Source organism: Phodopus roborovskii, unplaced genomic scaffold (genome assembly GCF_943737965.1).
Source record: "Phodopus roborovskii unplaced genomic scaffold, PHOROB, whole genome shotgun sequence".
NCBI lineage: Eukaryota > Metazoa > Chordata > Mammalia > Rodentia > Cricetidae > Phodopus > Phodopus roborovskii.
Genome location: NW_026126516.1, coordinates 2,631,244 through 2,647,869, shown reverse-complemented (window position 1 = coordinate 2,647,869; position 16,626 = coordinate 2,631,244). Strand labels below are relative to the sequence as shown.

The following is a 16,626-nucleotide window of genomic DNA, read 5'->3' as shown; positions in this document are numbered from 1 at the left end:
AAAAATAGTAAATTAATGTTCTGTTCAATACTCATATTCTTAGAAATAGGACAACCAGAGAGTAGAGAAAAGAAACATTTTTCTATATACTTTGTAACTGCTATTTTCCAAACAATTACCAACATCTGAACTTTCTTTTTTTTACATAGTCCTTTTTTAATTTATTATTTTACATGTCGATCCCATTTCCCTCTCTCTCCCTTCCTCCCTCCCTCTCTTTCTCCCTCCCTCCTTCCCTCCCTTCTACCCTCTCCGCCCTCTCACATGCACTCCAACCACCCTCCCCTCCCATCCCCCACCCCAATTCCATATGTAGGAGAATGCCATCCAGGTGGGGTCATGTGAAGTAGGGACTAGGGCTTCTCTCCTATCTCTAGAATAAGGCAGTTATCCCTCCATGGGGGATATGTTTGCAAAGTCCTTTTGTGCACCAGGGATACATCCTGGCTCCACTGTTTGAGGTCCCTTAGACTGCTCAGTCCTTCTGGCTGAGACCCATATTCAGGGGGGCCTGAGCCAGTCCCATGCTGGCTTCCCAGCTATCAGTCTGGGGCCTGTTAGCTCCTCCTTGCTCAGGTAAGCTGTCTCTATGTGTTTCTGCTGCCCTGTCTTGTCCTCTCCATCTGCATCTGGGTTCTAGTTCGACTCAGTGTTTATGTATGGGTGTTTGATCCTGTTTCCAACAGGTATTAGATGAGGGCTCCATTGATAAGTTAGTTGTTGATTTCACTCTCCGGGAAGGGCATTTATGGTAGCCTTTCCACGGATGCTCAAATTGTTAGTTGGCAGCAGTCTTGTAGGTCTCTAGACCTTTCTTTGTGTTCAATTTTATCTTCAAACCAATATTGGCTCCCTCTTTTATGTTCTCTCTCTCTCTCTCTCTCTCTCTCTCTCTCTCTCTCTCTCTCTCTCTCTCTCTCTCTCTCTCCTGTCTTCTATTCCTAACCAGGCTCAATGTTCCTGGTAGCACATGTTTTCCTTTCCTCCTCCTTGTTTTCTCCTACTTCTCTCTCCATTCACTGCCCCCCACCACCACTTCCCATGTGCTCTGGGGGACTTGTCCCTTCCCCGTTCTGTGAGGGACTTTATATGAATCTCTTAGAATTCACCTTGTATCCTAGTTCCTCTGGTGGTGTGAATTATAGGCTGATGATCCTTTGCTCTAGGTCTAAAATCCATATATGAGTGAGTACATACTATGTTCCTCTTTTTGTGACTGGGTTACTTCATTCAGGATGGTTTCTTCAAGTGCCATCCACTTGCCTGCGAATTTCAAGATACCATTATATTTTTCTGCAGAGTAGTATTCCATTGTGTAGATATGCCACATCTTCATTATCCATTCTTCAATTGAGGGGCATCTAGGTTTGCTTCCAGGTTCTTGCTGTTACAAATAGTGCTGCTAGAGTACAAGCTGATCCTACATTCCAAACAGCTGGACAAAACAGCCCTACAGACTACAGCTAGGATATCTGAATCTTCTTCGAATCCCCCAAGACAGCGCCCCTTAACAGCAGGAAGTAGTTTGGAAAGAACGACGCCCAAATTTCCAAATATTGTGTATAAATGTTTGTTTTCATTTAATTGGACTTTGTTATATAAAATTAAATAAAAAAAAAAAAAACCCTGGTCAGTCCAGGTTTCCATGACTACTAGTCTGCACACCAGTGCAAAGGACCCCTTTAAAAGAAAGACCCCTGCCCACTTACTATCTCTTTTTCCTGCTGTTTCCCTGGGGCAGCCAGGGCTTTTCCTGTCTCCCTCTTTTCTTCTGTCCTCTCTCTGTGTCTTTTATCTCTTTTCTCTTTCCTGGCTTGAGTTTTGTACATGGCGACAGACATGGGTCTATCTGCAGTCATCCACACACCGTCATCCAATTATGCCAGCACCATTTGTTGAAGATGCTGTCCTCGCCCCATTGTGTAATTTTAGCTGATTGGTCGAAAATCAGGTGTTCATAGGTGTGTGGGTTAATATCAGGATTTTCAATTCAATTCCATTGTTCTACCTGTCTATTTTTATGCCAATACCAGGGTGTTTTCAGAACTATAGCTCTGTAGTAGAGCTTAAAGTCAGGAATGGTGATGCCTCCTGAAGTTCTTTTATTGTATAGGGTTGTGTTGGCTATCCTGGGTCTTTTGTTTTTCCATATAAAGTTGATTATTATCCTTTCAAGGTCAGTGAAGAATTGTGGTGAGATTTTAATGGGGATTGCATTGAATCTGTAGTTTGCTTTTGGCAAGATTGCCATTTTTACTATGTTTATCCTACCTATCCAAGAGCATGGGAGATCTTTCCATTTTTTGGTACCTTCTTTAATTTCTTTCTTTAGAGCCACAAAGTTCTTTTTATATAGGTCTTTTACTTGTTTGGTAAGCGTTACACCAAGATACTTTATGTTGCTTGTGGCTATTGTAAAGGGTGATATTTCTCTGATTTCTTTCTCTGCCTCATTGTCGTCTGAAAAAAGTAGGGCTACTGATTTTTTGAGTTTATCTTGTATCCTGCTAGTTTGCTGAAGGTGTTTATCAGCTGTAGGAGTTCCCTGGTGGAGTTTATTGGGTCGCTTATGTAAACTATTATATCATCTTTAAATACAGTTTGACTTCTTCCTTTCCAAATTTGGATTCCTTTGATCTCCTTTTGTTGTCTTATAGCTTTAGCTAGACCTTCCAGTACGATATTGAAGAGATATGGAGAGAAAGGGCAGCCTTGTCTTGTTTCTGATTTTAGAGGCATTGGCTTAAGTTTCTCTCCATTCAGTTTGATGTTGGCTGTTGGTTTGCTGTATATTGCCCTCATTATGTTTAGCTATGTTCCTGTTATCCCTGATCTCTCTAAGACCTTTATCATGAAAAGGTGTTGAATTTTGTCAAAGGCTTTTTCAGCATCTAGGGAAATAATCATGTTTTTTCTTTTTCAGTTTGTTTATATGGTGGATCACATTGATAGATTTTCGTATGTTAAACCATCCCTGCAATCCAGGGATGAAGCCTACTTGGTCATGGTGGATGATTTCTCTGATGTATTCTTGAATTCGGTTTGCCAGTATTTTATTGAGTATTTTTGCATCGATGTTCATCAGGGATATTGGTCTGTAGTTTTCTTTCTTAGTTGTGTCTTTGTGAAGCTTGGGTACAAGGTTATTGTAGCCTCATAAAAAGAGTTAGTCAATGAACCTTCTGTTTCTATCTTGTGGAACGGTTTGAGGAGTAGTGGTATTATTCTTCTTTGAATGTGGTAGAATTCTGCACTGAATCCATCTGGCCCTGGACTTTTTTTGGTTGGAAGGCTTTTGATGACTGCTTCTATTTCATTGCTGGTTATAGGTTTATTTAAGTTGTTTGTCTGTTCTTGATTTAATTTTGGTAAGTGATAGTTATCCAGAAATTTATCCATTTCCTTTGAATTTTCAATTTTTGTGGAATACAGGTTTTCAAAGTTTGACCTGAAAATTGTCTGGATTTCCTCTGTGTCCGTTATTATGTTCCCCTTTTCATTTCTGATTTTGTTAATTTGCATGTTCTCTCTCTGCTTTTTCGTTAGTTTGGATAACATTTGAACTTTCAATCTTACTTTAGCATATACATGCTTCTGTCTACTTACCCTTATACTTAGGTTGAGACCAAAAGGATTATACACTGGAGTCTTAAGCCTTGGCTCTAAGTAATTCTTCATTTTCTTAACATTTTCTGGCATATTGTGTTCTGAAATATACAAAATACAATTACAGCACACTTACATTTTCATATTTTCCCTAAAAGTTGTTATATACAGTAAGGCACAATGGCGGAGTCTATTGTGTAATGTTACTACGGTAACTCATGCTCTTCGCTTTGTTTGACTTTGTAAATACAATTAGAGTTCAGTTTTTACTAAAGATACTGTAATATAGATTTAAGCAGAAAGGCTAAGAGAGAAAAAGAGACACTCAGAAGATAGGAAAATAAATACCCCAGAGCATAGGTATGGACATCTCAAAGAGTTACAGAAAATAAGACACACCCAAATGTGGGAAAGGGCTCAAGGGAGAATTGCCTACTTTTATTTTCTTTTTCTTCTTTTAATATATTAATTTATTTTTTATTTTTATTTTACACATTAATCGCAGTTCCCTCTCCCTCCCTCTTTCCCTCTCTCCCACCCTCTCATGCCCCCCAACCACCCAACCCTCCCACCGCACCCCACTTCATGTGTAGGGTGATGCCCTCCAAGAGGAGTCATCTAAATCTGTCAAGTCATGTGCAGTAGGGACTAGGATTTCTCTCCTGTCTCTAGGTTAAGGGAGTATCCCTCCATGGGGGATGTGACCCCAAAGTCCTTTTGTGCACCAGGAATACATCCTGGTTCCACTGTCTGAGGTCCCTTAGACTGCTTAGGCCTTCTAGCTGAGGCCCATATTCAGGGAGTCTGAGTCAGTTCAATGCTGGTTTCCCAGCTATCAGTCTGGGGGCCCGTTAGCTCCTCCTTGCTCAGGTCAGCTGTCTCTATGTGCTTCTGTAGCCTGGTCTTGTCCTCCCTCTCTGTGTCTGGATACCAGTTCAACTTAGTGTTTAGTTGTGGGTGTTTGCTTCTGTTTTTATCAGCTACTAGATGAGGGCTCTATGAGGGTGGATGAGTTAGTCATCAATCTCATTATCAGGGAAGGGCATTTATGGTAGCCTTTCCACTGTTGCTCATATTGTTAGTTGGGGTCACTCTTGTAGGTCTCTGGGCATTTCTCTAGAGTCAGTTTTCTCTTCAAACCTATAATGGCTCCCTCTTTAATGGTCTCTCTCTCTCTCTCTTTCTCTCTCTCTCCTGTCTTCTATTCCTCCCCTGACTCAATCTTCCTGGTCCCACATGATTTCCTCTCCTTCCCTTCTCTTTCCCCTAGCCCCCTAGCTCTCCACTTCCTGCCTACCCCCACTCCCAATATGCTCAGGAGATCTTGTCCCTTTCCCCTTCTGTGAGAGACCCTGTATGAATCTGTTAGAATCCTCCTTGTATCCTAGTTTCTCTGGTGGTGTGAATTATAGGCTGGTGATCCTTCGCTCTATGTCTAAAATCTATATATGAGTGAGTACATACCATGTTCTTCTTTATGTGACTGGGTTACCTCATTCAGGATGGTTTCTTCAAGTTCCATCCACTTGCCTTTGAATTTAAAGATTCCATTGTATTTTTCCACAGAGTAATATTCTATTGTGTAAATGTGCCACATCTTTTTATTTCTTTATTTTTATTATTTTTTATTTTACATGTCGATCCCAGTTCCTTCTCCCTCCTTCCCTCCCTCCTTTTTTCCTCCCTCCCTCCCTCTTCTCCTCTCTGCCCCTCACATGCACCCCAACCGCCCTCCCTTCCCATACCCCCACCCCAATTCCACATGTAGGGCAATGCCATCCAGATGTGGTCATGTAAATCTGTCAAGTCATTTGAAGTAGGGACTAGGACTTCTCTCCTGTCTCTAGGTTAAGGCAGTATCCCTCCATGGGGAATGTGTCCACAAGGTCTTTTGTGCACCAGGAATACATCCTGGTTTCACTGTTTGAGGTCCCTTAGACTGCTCATTCCTTCTAACTGAGACCCATGTTCAGGGGATGTGAGTCAGTCCCATGTTGGATTCCCAGCTATCAGTCTGGGGACCCCATTAGCTCCTCCTTGTTCAGGTCAGCTGTCTTTATGTGTTTCTGCAAACTGGTCTTGTCCTCTCTCTTTCTCTGCATCTAGAGTCTAGTTCGACTCAGTGTTTAGTTGTGGGTGTTTGCTTCTGTTTCCAACAGGTACTAGATGAGGGCTCCATGATGGTGAATAAGTTAGTTGTGGATCTCACTGTCCTGGAAGGGCACTTAAGGTACCCTTTCCACAGTTCCTCAAATTGTTAGTTGGCAGTAGTCTTGTAGGTCTCTAGACATTTCTTTAGGTTCAGTTTTCTCTTCAAACCAATATTGGCTCCCTCTTTTATGTTTATTTTCTCTCTCTCTTTCTCTCTCTCTCTCTCTTTCTTTCTGTCTTCTCTTCCTACCCTGACTCAATCTTCCTAGATGCACATGCTTTCCTCTCCTCCCCTTCTCTTTCTCCTAGTTCTTTCCCCATTCACTGCCCTCCCCATTTCCCCTGTGCTCTGGGGGACTTGTCCCTTCCTAATTCTGTGAGGGACTTTATATGAATCTCTTAGAATTCACCTTGTATCCTAGTTCCTCTGGTGGTGTGAATTATAGGATGGTGATCCTTTGCTCTAGGTCTATAATCCATATATGAGTGAGTATATACTATGTTCCTCTTTTTGTGACTGAGTCACCTCATTCATGATGGTTTCTTCAAGTGCCATCCACTTGCCTGTGAATTTCAAGATACCATTATTTTTTTCTGCAGAGTAGTATTCCATTATGTAGATGTGCCACATCTTCATTATCCATTCTTCAATTGAGGGGCATCTAGGTTGCTTCCAGGTTCTTGCTATTACAAATAGTGCTGCTATGAACATAGTTGAACAGATGTCTTTGTTGCATGGATGTGGATCATTTGGGTATATGCCTAAGAGGGGGATTGCCGGATCCTGTGGTAAACTAATTCCCATTTTCCTGAGGAACCGCCATACTGATCTCCAAAATGGCTGTACGAGTTTGCACTTCCACCAGCAAGGGAGGAGTGTTCCCCATCCTCTCCAGCATGATTAGTCATTGGTGTTTCTAATTTTAGCCATTCTGGCAGGAGTAAGATGGTATCTCAAAGTTGTTTTGATTTGCATTTCCCTGATAGCTAAGGATGTTGAGCACTTTCTTAAGTGTCTTTAAGCCTTTTTGATTTCCTCTATTGAGAGTTCTCTATTCAGTTCTGTATCCCATTTTTAATAGGGTTATTTGGTGCTTTGTTGACTAGTTTCTTGAGTTATTTATATACTTTGGAGGTTAGCCCTCTGTAAGATATAGGATTGGTGAAGATCTTTTCACAGTCTGGTCTTGTCCACTGTTTTCTTTGCCTTACAGAAGCTTCTAAGTTTGAGGAGGTCCCATTTATTTATTATTGTTCTCAGTGTCTTTGCTACTGGAGTTATATTCAGGTATGGTCTCCTGTACCAATTTGTTCAAGGGTACCTCCTACTTTCTCTTCTAAGAAGTTCGTTGTGGCTGTATTTATGTTGAGGTCTTTGATCCATTTGGACTTGAGTTTTGGGCATAGCGATAGACATGGGTCTATCTGCAGTGGTCTACCACCATCATCCAATTGTGCCAGCACCATTTGTTGAAGATGCTTTCCTCCTCCCATTGTATACTTTTAGCTGTTTTGTCAAAAATAAGGTGTTCCTAGGTGTGTGGGTTAATATCAGGATTTTTTATTCCATTCCATTGGTCTACTTGTCTATTTTTGTGCCAATACCAGGCTGTTTTCAGAACTATAGCTCTGTAGTAGAGAATAAAATCTGGAATGGTGATGCCTCCTGAAGGAAAATTGATTTTGGCAATATTGCCATTTTTACTATGTTGATGTTACCTATCCAAGAGCATGGGAGATCTTTCTATGTTCTTGCATCTTCTTTAATTTCTTTCTTTAAAGACACAAATTTCTTATAGGTCTTTCACTTGTTTGTGAAGTGTTACTCCAAGATGCTTTATGTTGTTTGTGGCTATTGTAAAGGGTGATGCTTCTCTGATTTCTTTTTCAGCCCCTTTGTCATCTGAATAAAGTAGGGCTGCTGATTTTTTGAGTTTATCTTGTGTCCTGCTGGTCTGGTGAATGTGTTTATCAGCTGTAGGAGTTCCCTGGTAGAGTTTTTTTGAGTTGATCATGTAAACTATCATATCATCTGCAAATAATGAAAGTTTGACTTCTTCCTTTCCAATTTGGATCCCCTTGGTTTTCTTTTGTTGTCTTATTGCTCTAGCTAGAACTTCCAGTACAATATTGAAGAGATGTGGAGAGAGAGGGCAGCCTTGTCTTGTTCGTGATTTTAGAGGAATTGCCTTAAGCTTCTCTCCATTCAGTTTGATGTTGGCTGTTGGTTTAATATATATTGCTTTTATTATGTTTAGGTACATTCCTGTTATCCCTGATCTCTCTAAGACCTTTATCATGAAAGGGTGTTGAATTTTGTCAAAGGCTTTTTCAGCATCTAGGGAGATGATTATGTGGTTTTTCGTTTTCAGTTTGTTTATATGGTGGGTCACATTGATAGATTTTAGTATGTTAAACCATCCCTGCAATCCAGGGATGAAGCCTACTTGGTCATGGTGGATGATTTCTCTGATGTATTCTTGGATTTGGTTTGCCAGGATTTTATTGAATATATTTGCATCAATGTTAATGAGGTATATTTGTCTGTAGTTTTCTTTCTTGTGTCTTGGGTATCAAGGTGATTGTGGCCTGGTACAAAGAGTTTGGTAATGAACATCTGTTTCTATTGAGGAGTATTGGTAGTAGCTATACCTTAAATTTCTGGTAGAATTCTTCACTGAAGCCATCTGGCCCTGGGCTTTTTTTTTTTTTTTTTTTTTTTTTTTTTTTGGAAGGCTTTCGGTGACTGCTTCTATTTCATTAGGGGTTATAGGTGTATTTAAGTTGATTGTCTGTTCTTGATTTAATTTTGGTAAGTGATAGTTATCCAGAAATTTGTTCATTTCCTTTCAATTTTCAAATTTTGTGGAGTACAGGTTTTCAAAGTATGACCTGAAAATAGTCTGTATTTCCTCAGTGTCCCTTATTATGTCCCCCTTTTCCTTTCTGATTTTGTTAATTTGCATGTTCTCTCTCTGCGTTTCATTGTTTGGATGAAGGTTTGTCTATCTTGTTAATTTTCTTGGAAAACCAACTCTTTGTTGCATTGATTTTTTTTTTGTGTTGTTTTTCTGGTTTCTACTTTATTGATTTCACCCCTCAAATTGATTATTTCCTGGCATCTAGTCCTCCAAGATTAGTTTGCTTCTTTTTGTTCTACGGCTTTCAGCTGCGCTGTTAACTCTGTAACGTGATTATCCTCCGGTTTCTTCATATGGGCACTTAGTGCAATGATCTTCTCTCTTAGCACTGCTTTCCAGGTGTCCTATAAATTCAGGTATGTTGTGTCCTGGTTTTTGTTGAATTTTAGGGAGTCCTTAATTTCTTTATTTTTTTTCTTTGGACCAAGTATGATTCAATTGTGCATTGTTCAGTTTCCATGAGTTTGTAGGTTTTTTTTTTGAGATTTGTGTTGTTGTTGAATTCCAACTTTAAAGCATGGTGGTCTGATAAGATACATGGAACTATTCCATTTTTTTTTTTTTTTTATCTGTTGAGGTTTGTTATGCCACCTAGTATGTGGCCGATTTTAGAGAAGGTACCATGGGGAACAGAGAAGAATGTATATTCTTTTGTGTTTGGATGGAATGTTCTATAGATGTCTGTTAAACCCAATTGGGACATATCTTCTGTCCTTTTGTTTCTTTGTTAAGTTTCTGTCTGGTGGTCCTATCTAGTGGTGAGTGTAGGGTTTTGAAGTTTCTCACTATAAGTTTGTGAGGTTTTATGTGAGCTTTGAGTTTTAGTAGCTTTTCTTTTATGAACGTGGGTGCCTTTGTATTTGGGGCATAGATGATCAGAATTAAGACTTTCCCTTATGGATCTCTCCTGTGATGAATACAAAATGATTGTCTTCATCTCTTTTATTGATTTTGGTTTGATTTCTAACATGTTAGATATTAGGATAGCCACACCTGCTTGCTTCTTGGATCCATTTTATTGGAAGATCTTTTCCCAACTCTTTACCCTGAGGTAATGTCTGTCTTTGAAGCTTAGATGTGTTTCTAGTATGCAGCAGAAGGATGGATTCTGTCTTCGTATCCATTCTGTTAGCCTGTGTCTATTTATAGGTAAGTTATGACCATTAATGTTGAGGGAAAGTAAGGACCATTGATTATTAATGCTTGTTTGTGTTAGATTTGTTGTTGGCGATGGTATTATGAATATATTTGCCTTGCTTTACACTTGGGTTCTGGTGAGTGGGGTTATCTATTGCCTATATCTTTGTGAGTGTAATTAACTTCCTTGGGTTGGAGTTTCCTTCCAGAATTTTCTGTAGGGCTGGATATGTAGATATGTATTGTGGAAATCTGGCTTTGTCATTAAATATCTTGTTTTCTCCGTCTATAGTGATTAAGAGTTTTGATGTGTATAGTAGCCTGGGCTGGCATCTGTGTACTCTTAGTACCTGTAGAACATTATCCAGGACCTTCTGGCCTTGAGAGTTTCCATGGAGAGACCATGTGTAATTTTGATAGGTTTGCCTTTATATGTTACTTGTCCTTTTTCCTTTACTGCTCTTAATATTCTGTCTTTATTCTGTATGTTAGGTGTTTCAATTATTATGTGTTGAGGGGTCTTTTTTCTTTGGTCTAGTCTATTTGGTTGGTATGCTTCTTGTACTTTCATGGGCATGCCCTTCTTCAGATTGGGAAGTTTTCTTCAGTGATTTTGTTGAATATGTTTTCTGCACCTTTGAGCTGGGCTTCCTCACCTTCCTCTATGCCTATTATTCTTAGGTTTGGCCTTTTCAAGGTGTCCCACTTTTTCCTGGATGTTCTATGTTAAGGATTTGTTGGATGTATGATTTTCTTTGGTTGATGAATCTATTTCCTCTAGTTTACTTTCGGTGCCTGAGATTCTCTCTTCCATGTCTTGTATTCTGTTGTTTATGTTTGTGACTGTAGTTCCCGATCGTTTGCCTAGTTTTTCTATTTCTAGCATTCCTTCAATTTGTGTTTTCTTTATTGTCTCTATTTCAGTTTTCAAGTCTTAAGCCGTTTCCTTTACCTGCTTGTTTTTTCTTGGCTTTTCATACTTTCTTTAAGAGATTTGTTCATTTCTTCCAATTTTTTTTTTCTTCCATTTCTTTAAAGGATTTTCTTATATCGTCCTTGAGGGCCTCTGTCATTTTTATGAAGATATTTTTTAAGTCATTCTCTTCTGCTTCATCTCCTTTGGGGTGTTCAGGTCTAGTTGGTGTAGGGTCCGTAGATTCTGGTAGTATCATGTTTGTCTTTCTTTGTTGGGTGTTTTCTTGTATTGCCATCTCCCCATCTATTCTTCCAGTAGGTGCAGGTGGGATCTCTCTTTCTCTCATAAGTTGGTCAGAGGTTCGATGTTTGTAGCTGTGGGTGGTTCAAGCTCTCTAGGAGGTCTCTCCTCAGGCAGGGGCCCAACAATGGGTGTCAACACTCAGGCTCCAGCATAGGCCTGCCTATGGGTATCAAAGATTCAGCATGCAGGGACTCAGGATGGTCCCACAGGGATAGGCGGATTTCTGGGAGAGGTCAGAACTCTAGCAGTGGACCAGCAGTGGGGGTTGGAGGACAGGCAGGCGGGGACTCCAGGTGGTCTTGTGTGGATAGGCAGGTGTAGTGTGCTCAGAACTGCTCCTGGAAGTTCTCTGAAGCCCTACTATTATTTTCATAAAGTATCTTTTACTTAGGGGCTGGAAAGATTGAGTGGTTAAGAGCACTGCCTGCTGTTGTAGAGGACCTGGATTGTAGTCCCAGCACTCAAATAGCAACTCCCAATCATCTGTAACTCCAATTCTTGGGACCAGATGGCCTTCTCTACCCTCTGAAGGTACCAGTCATGCAAGTGATGCACAGACATGTAGGCAAAACACCAATATTTATATAAAAAAGTATTAAAAATTTCTGGTACTAGGTATTGAACTCCAGTTCCTTGTTCACACTAGATGACACTCTATTGCAAAACTACATCTTCACTGCTCTTCAGGGGGAATTAGACTAACAGTCTCACATCACTCCAATGCCCTCCTCAAGATGAAGAAAGCATCTGATCACCTTGTTGAAGCTTCAGTTCTTTCTAGCCTCTTACTCATGAGAAACACATCCTGAGAGGTCATTGATGAAAGGTGTCATTATGTAACTATGTTTCTCTTATCGGTTAATGAATAAAGCACTGTTGGCCAATAGGAAAGCAAGCTAGGTGGGACTAGTAGACAAGGAGGAGAAAGAAAGAAAGTAGTAGGGAGGAGTCAGCATGTAGAGACTGGAGAGAGCAGAATGCCAGCCCCTCTCTCCGGTAAGATGAGACCACATGGAAATACTTAGATTAATAGAAATGGGTTAATATTTAAGACGAGCTGGCCAATAGGAAACACTAGTAACTGGCCAACAGAATTATATCCAATACAGGGGCTCTGTGTGTTATTTGGGGCTGGCATGGCGGTGGGACCAGACCGGTGAGGGAAAAACCTACTTATAACAGGTCATGGTTTGCATTTTTTCATAGTGGTAGGTAAATGATTTCCCTAAGATGCAGCAAGGCTGCAAAACTGGATAACTTAAGGCTTCTCCGGGGGAATTAAGCAAGTCTTCCCACCTACGTTGTCCTTCTTTCTATACAAGTGAGCCTATGTAGGTGTTATAAACTCTAATGGTGTGATGGTGAGAGGAGCTAAAGAAAATAATTCAAGCCCGACTGTCTCCTTAGCTAATTTCCATTGGTAATGTGCTCACCATGGCCAAATTAATAGTCTAAGAATTCTCCAAATGTGGTAATAGCCACCAGGAAACCACAGAAACTGTGAATATTTATTGGGAACATGGGAACTTTACTTTCCTGGAGTTTTCACTTCAAGAAGGCACTAAATTTGACAGAGTAACTTTTCTGAAGAGAAAGGAGAAAGAATGTATATTGCTGGGAAGACGGGGAGGTTGTGAGGAGGGTCTGGGAGGAGAGGGGGGAGGGAGGGGAACTGTGGTGAGCTGGAAAAGAGAAAAAACATTACATAGAAAAAGAATTGAAAAGTGCTGAGATTACAACTATATACTACCACATTTGGCTAAAAAGAAACCTTCACTTGCATACTTAGAAACAAACCCTACAGAATATCTGGCAACACTAGACCATTTAGGTAACTGTGTCATAGTGATTGATAAAGACCCTCAGCTGGTACACAGAGGAAACTTCGTCATTGTTGCTACTAATCTACAACCTGACTTCCAGATTCACTTTTGTGCTACAAATCATTTGTTAACTATTTATTTGTAATTATGTTTGTATGTGGGTATGTACAGGCACAGGGAACCCTGCAGCTGGACTCACAGTTATGTGATCTGGTTGGCATGGGTCTTTCGCAAGAGCAGTTTACCATTTTAACCAATGACTGACAAGTCTCTCCAGCCCTGCAGTTCAGATAACAAATCTGGCCTTGTACCATCGAACCCAGGTTACTGGAAGTGGTGAGAACACAAAAGGAGATGACAGAGGTCAACGTGAACATGCCAATGACTTAAGTCCTTTTCTGAAAAATTCCTGGCTGTTTCTCATGTGAGCAGGCTTTGCACTCCCTCATTAAAGCCAAAAACAAAACAGTAATAATATAATGGCTTGTAAGATAAGCATAGAAGACAGAAAGTCATACTTAGTTGCCAGTTTTGCCTCCTATTCACTTCAGTCATGGTAACCAGATATGGAGGTTTTACAGAGAATTCTTCATTTTCATCGACAATTTCCAAATCAACTGGGTATTGTGTGACCGGAAACCTGAAACGATGAACCTAAAATACAAATTCAATGAATGCACATAATCTGTAAAATTCAATACTAGCATTCCTGGTCAAGCAAGAAATGAATGACATTTTCACAGGACCTTAGCTACTCTAAGACAGCAAACATGGCAATGATTTGGGAACAGTGTTTAAAGTTAGTGTGCACAGTGAGGTGTCATTACTGAGTTTTTAATATATAAACACACACACACACACACACACACAATTATGGAATTTTCTTCCGTAACTGTCATTATCGTTTAATGTCTTTGTGTTTGTACTCCTCTTGCAACTCGCCTTCTCCTCTCACCTTCCGCTTTCATGTCACACAAATTATCTTTTCTGTTTTAGTTTTGTTTCCTTTCTTTTTTTAATTTAAATTTGAAACAAGGTTGTGTTACATGTCAATCCAAGTTCCCTCACCCTCCCATCCTCCTCCTTGCCCCCACCAAACCTCAGCCCATTCCATTTCTGCTCCCCGGGGAAGGTGAGGCCTTCCATGGGGAGTCTTCGAAGTCTGCCACATCACTAGGGGCAGGGCCTAGGCCCTCCTCCCCTGTGTGTCTAGGCTGATAGAGTACCCCTCTATGTGGAAGGGGCTCCCAAAATCCATTCGTATACGAGGGATAAATACTGATCTGATCCACTACCAGAGGCCCCATAGACTGCCCGTCCTCCCAACTAACATCCACATTTAGGGGGTCTGGGTTGATCCTGTGCTGGTTTCCCAGCTGTCAGACTGGAGTGCATGAGCTCCCCCTTGTTCAGGTCAGCTGATTCTGTGGGTTTCTCCAGCCTGGTCTTGACCCCTTTGCTCATCACTCCTCCCTGTCTGCAACTGGATTCCAGGAGTTCAGCTCAGTGTTTAGCTGTGGGTGTCTGCTTCTGCTTCCATCAGCTACTGGATGAAGGCTCTAGGATGGCATGTAAGGTAGTCATCAATCTCATTATTGGGGAAGGGCATTAAAGGTAGCCTCTCCAGTATTGCTTAGATTGTTAGTTTGCTTCATCCCTGTAGATCTCTGGGCATTTCCATAGTGCCAGATTTCTCCTTAAATCTATAATGACTCCCTCCATTATGTTATCTCCTTTCTTGTTATCCTCTATTCTTTCCCTGTCTCAACCTTCCTGCTCCCTCATGCCCACCTCTCCCCTCCTCTTCTCCCCTTCTCTTTCTCCTAAATACCTTTCCCCTCTGTCCTACAGGACAAGCAGTGGTTGAGAGATCCAATCGTACTTTAAAAGAAATGCTCCATAAACAGGCAGGAGGAACCAAAACACCCAAACACAGATTATATAATGCTTTATTAACATTAAACTTTCTTAATGCTGATGAAAAAAGGAAAAACAGCTGCAGAAAGACACTGGACAATAGAAAAAACTTCTGAACTAAATCAGCCAGTGTATTTCAAGGATGTACTGACCTCAGAATGGAAAGCAGGATATGTGTTACGTTGGGGTAGGGGTTTTGCATTTGTATCTACAGGAGAAGAAAAACTATGGATACCATCTAAGTTAATCAAGATCCGAGTTGAACAAGAGAAACATCTTAATGAAGAGAAATGACAAGTCATCCAACAAACTAGGTCCTATGAGGTGTGCGGAGGCCTCTCAAAGGTAGGGGAAGTGTTCTGTTCTTGTTTTTACAGGAAAACAGAGAAAACCTATCATCAAACAGCCAAAAGACACTGAACATGTAGGTGCCTACAGAAGAGAAGACAGCTCTTCAGAAACAATCACTTAAGGAAGCAGAATCTGATAAATTGTAAAAAAAAAAAAAAAAAATTAATTGTAGTCTATTTCTATATAGAAATCTATTTCTCTCTACTATCTAGTATTCCTGAAGTCCCAAATTTTGTAAACCAATGCTGGCTTTGGAGTTGGATTTGGCTTTCCTTCTCTAAATTCAAGCATGTTGTTAAGATTAAATTCATGGTTTCTGCCTTAAATCAAGAAGCCAATTGGTGTAAGGCAGAAGAAAACAAAATCTGGGGACTCATATCTTATATGCAATTTTCTCTCTGAAATCCTAATTTTCTCACATACTTTTAATGCTTATTGTTGTCTTTCCCTAATGCATACCTTAAAACTTGAAAATTTTACTTTAATATTGATGTGTAACTTTTCCACAAGGAATAATAACAATTCCTAACAGCAGTCTTTGAACTCTCCGGAAAGAAGATGGGGCCCCACATCATCGTTTCCACTTGACTCAACCTGATGCATCGGAACTACAAACATCACCCTAAAACCGGTTTGAGACTGTTTTGCTCGAGACAACTCATGACTAGCTAGCTGTAATGGTGCACCTTTTTATTATACCCTGGCCAGAGTTTCAAATAGAACTACAGTCAAGAATTTTCTGCCACACAGTGACTAACTACATATGTCACAGCCAGTTCTGTTGAGAAATTTGGTGGCTAAAAATTTTCTTCCTACATGATCCATTGGAGCAATCATCGTCCCACTTCAGCAGGAAGTAATCTTAATATGACTACGCCCCCTTTCCATACCCTTGGAATTTTGGGATAATAGTCATCGTCTTTGGGTTGGTTTTAGTTATTTGGGATTGGGTGATACTTACACTCGGGTTTATCTTTTAGACAGGAATAGGGAATGGTTGGTAAAGGTATGGTTTAGATGGGATATAGGTAGATTAGCCTATTTTCTTGAGAATTTGAGTAAGAATGAGATAGTATTTTACAGCTTACATTGTTGTGTATTCTTATGTGGTAAGCTATGTAAAATTAAGTTTATATTTTGTTATATTGTGTTAAATATTTCCACTTACAATGTTTTATGCACATTATTTTTTACCATATTCTCGCCTCAGCTAATGGCCTGTTGGGCATAGAACTGCCCCCACCTTGACCACTGATTTGGACATGCAGTCCTATGTGCTTGCAGGAGACAAATATAGAAGACTGCTTGACCTTGCCAAGTCAGGGTAAGACAGCCATTCTATTTCCCTGCTATTGTTGTGGTCTGTCAAGTTCTCTTGGCCTTAGCCAAATCTGGGTGTACCAACGTCGCTGTGAGACCTAGGGTGACTGTTCAGGTGGCTTGCTGTTTCTGTCCTTGCTGCACCTTTTGGAAGTTGTCCATCCGCATTTCCTGTCTACTC

At 40.4% G+C, this 16,626-nt stretch overlaps 1 protein-coding gene across 1 annotated transcript in view; it reads right to left on the bottom strand.

Annotated features, from left to right (window-relative positions):
* LOC127231074 (cation channel sperm-associated auxiliary subunit beta-like) overlaps positions 1–16,626 on the bottom strand; it is a 130,932-nt gene that overhangs the window by 913 nt on the left and 113,393 nt on the right. Inside the window, exons 24-25 of the mRNA XM_051196479.1 lie at positions 13,376–13,511; positions 3,607–3,707 (exon numbers count right to left, since the gene is read on the bottom strand). Coding sequence (XP_051052436.1) covers positions 3,607–3,707; positions 13,376–13,511 — 237 coding nt within the window. The remainder of the gene's footprint in view (positions 1–3,606; positions 3,708–13,375; positions 13,512–16,626) is intronic.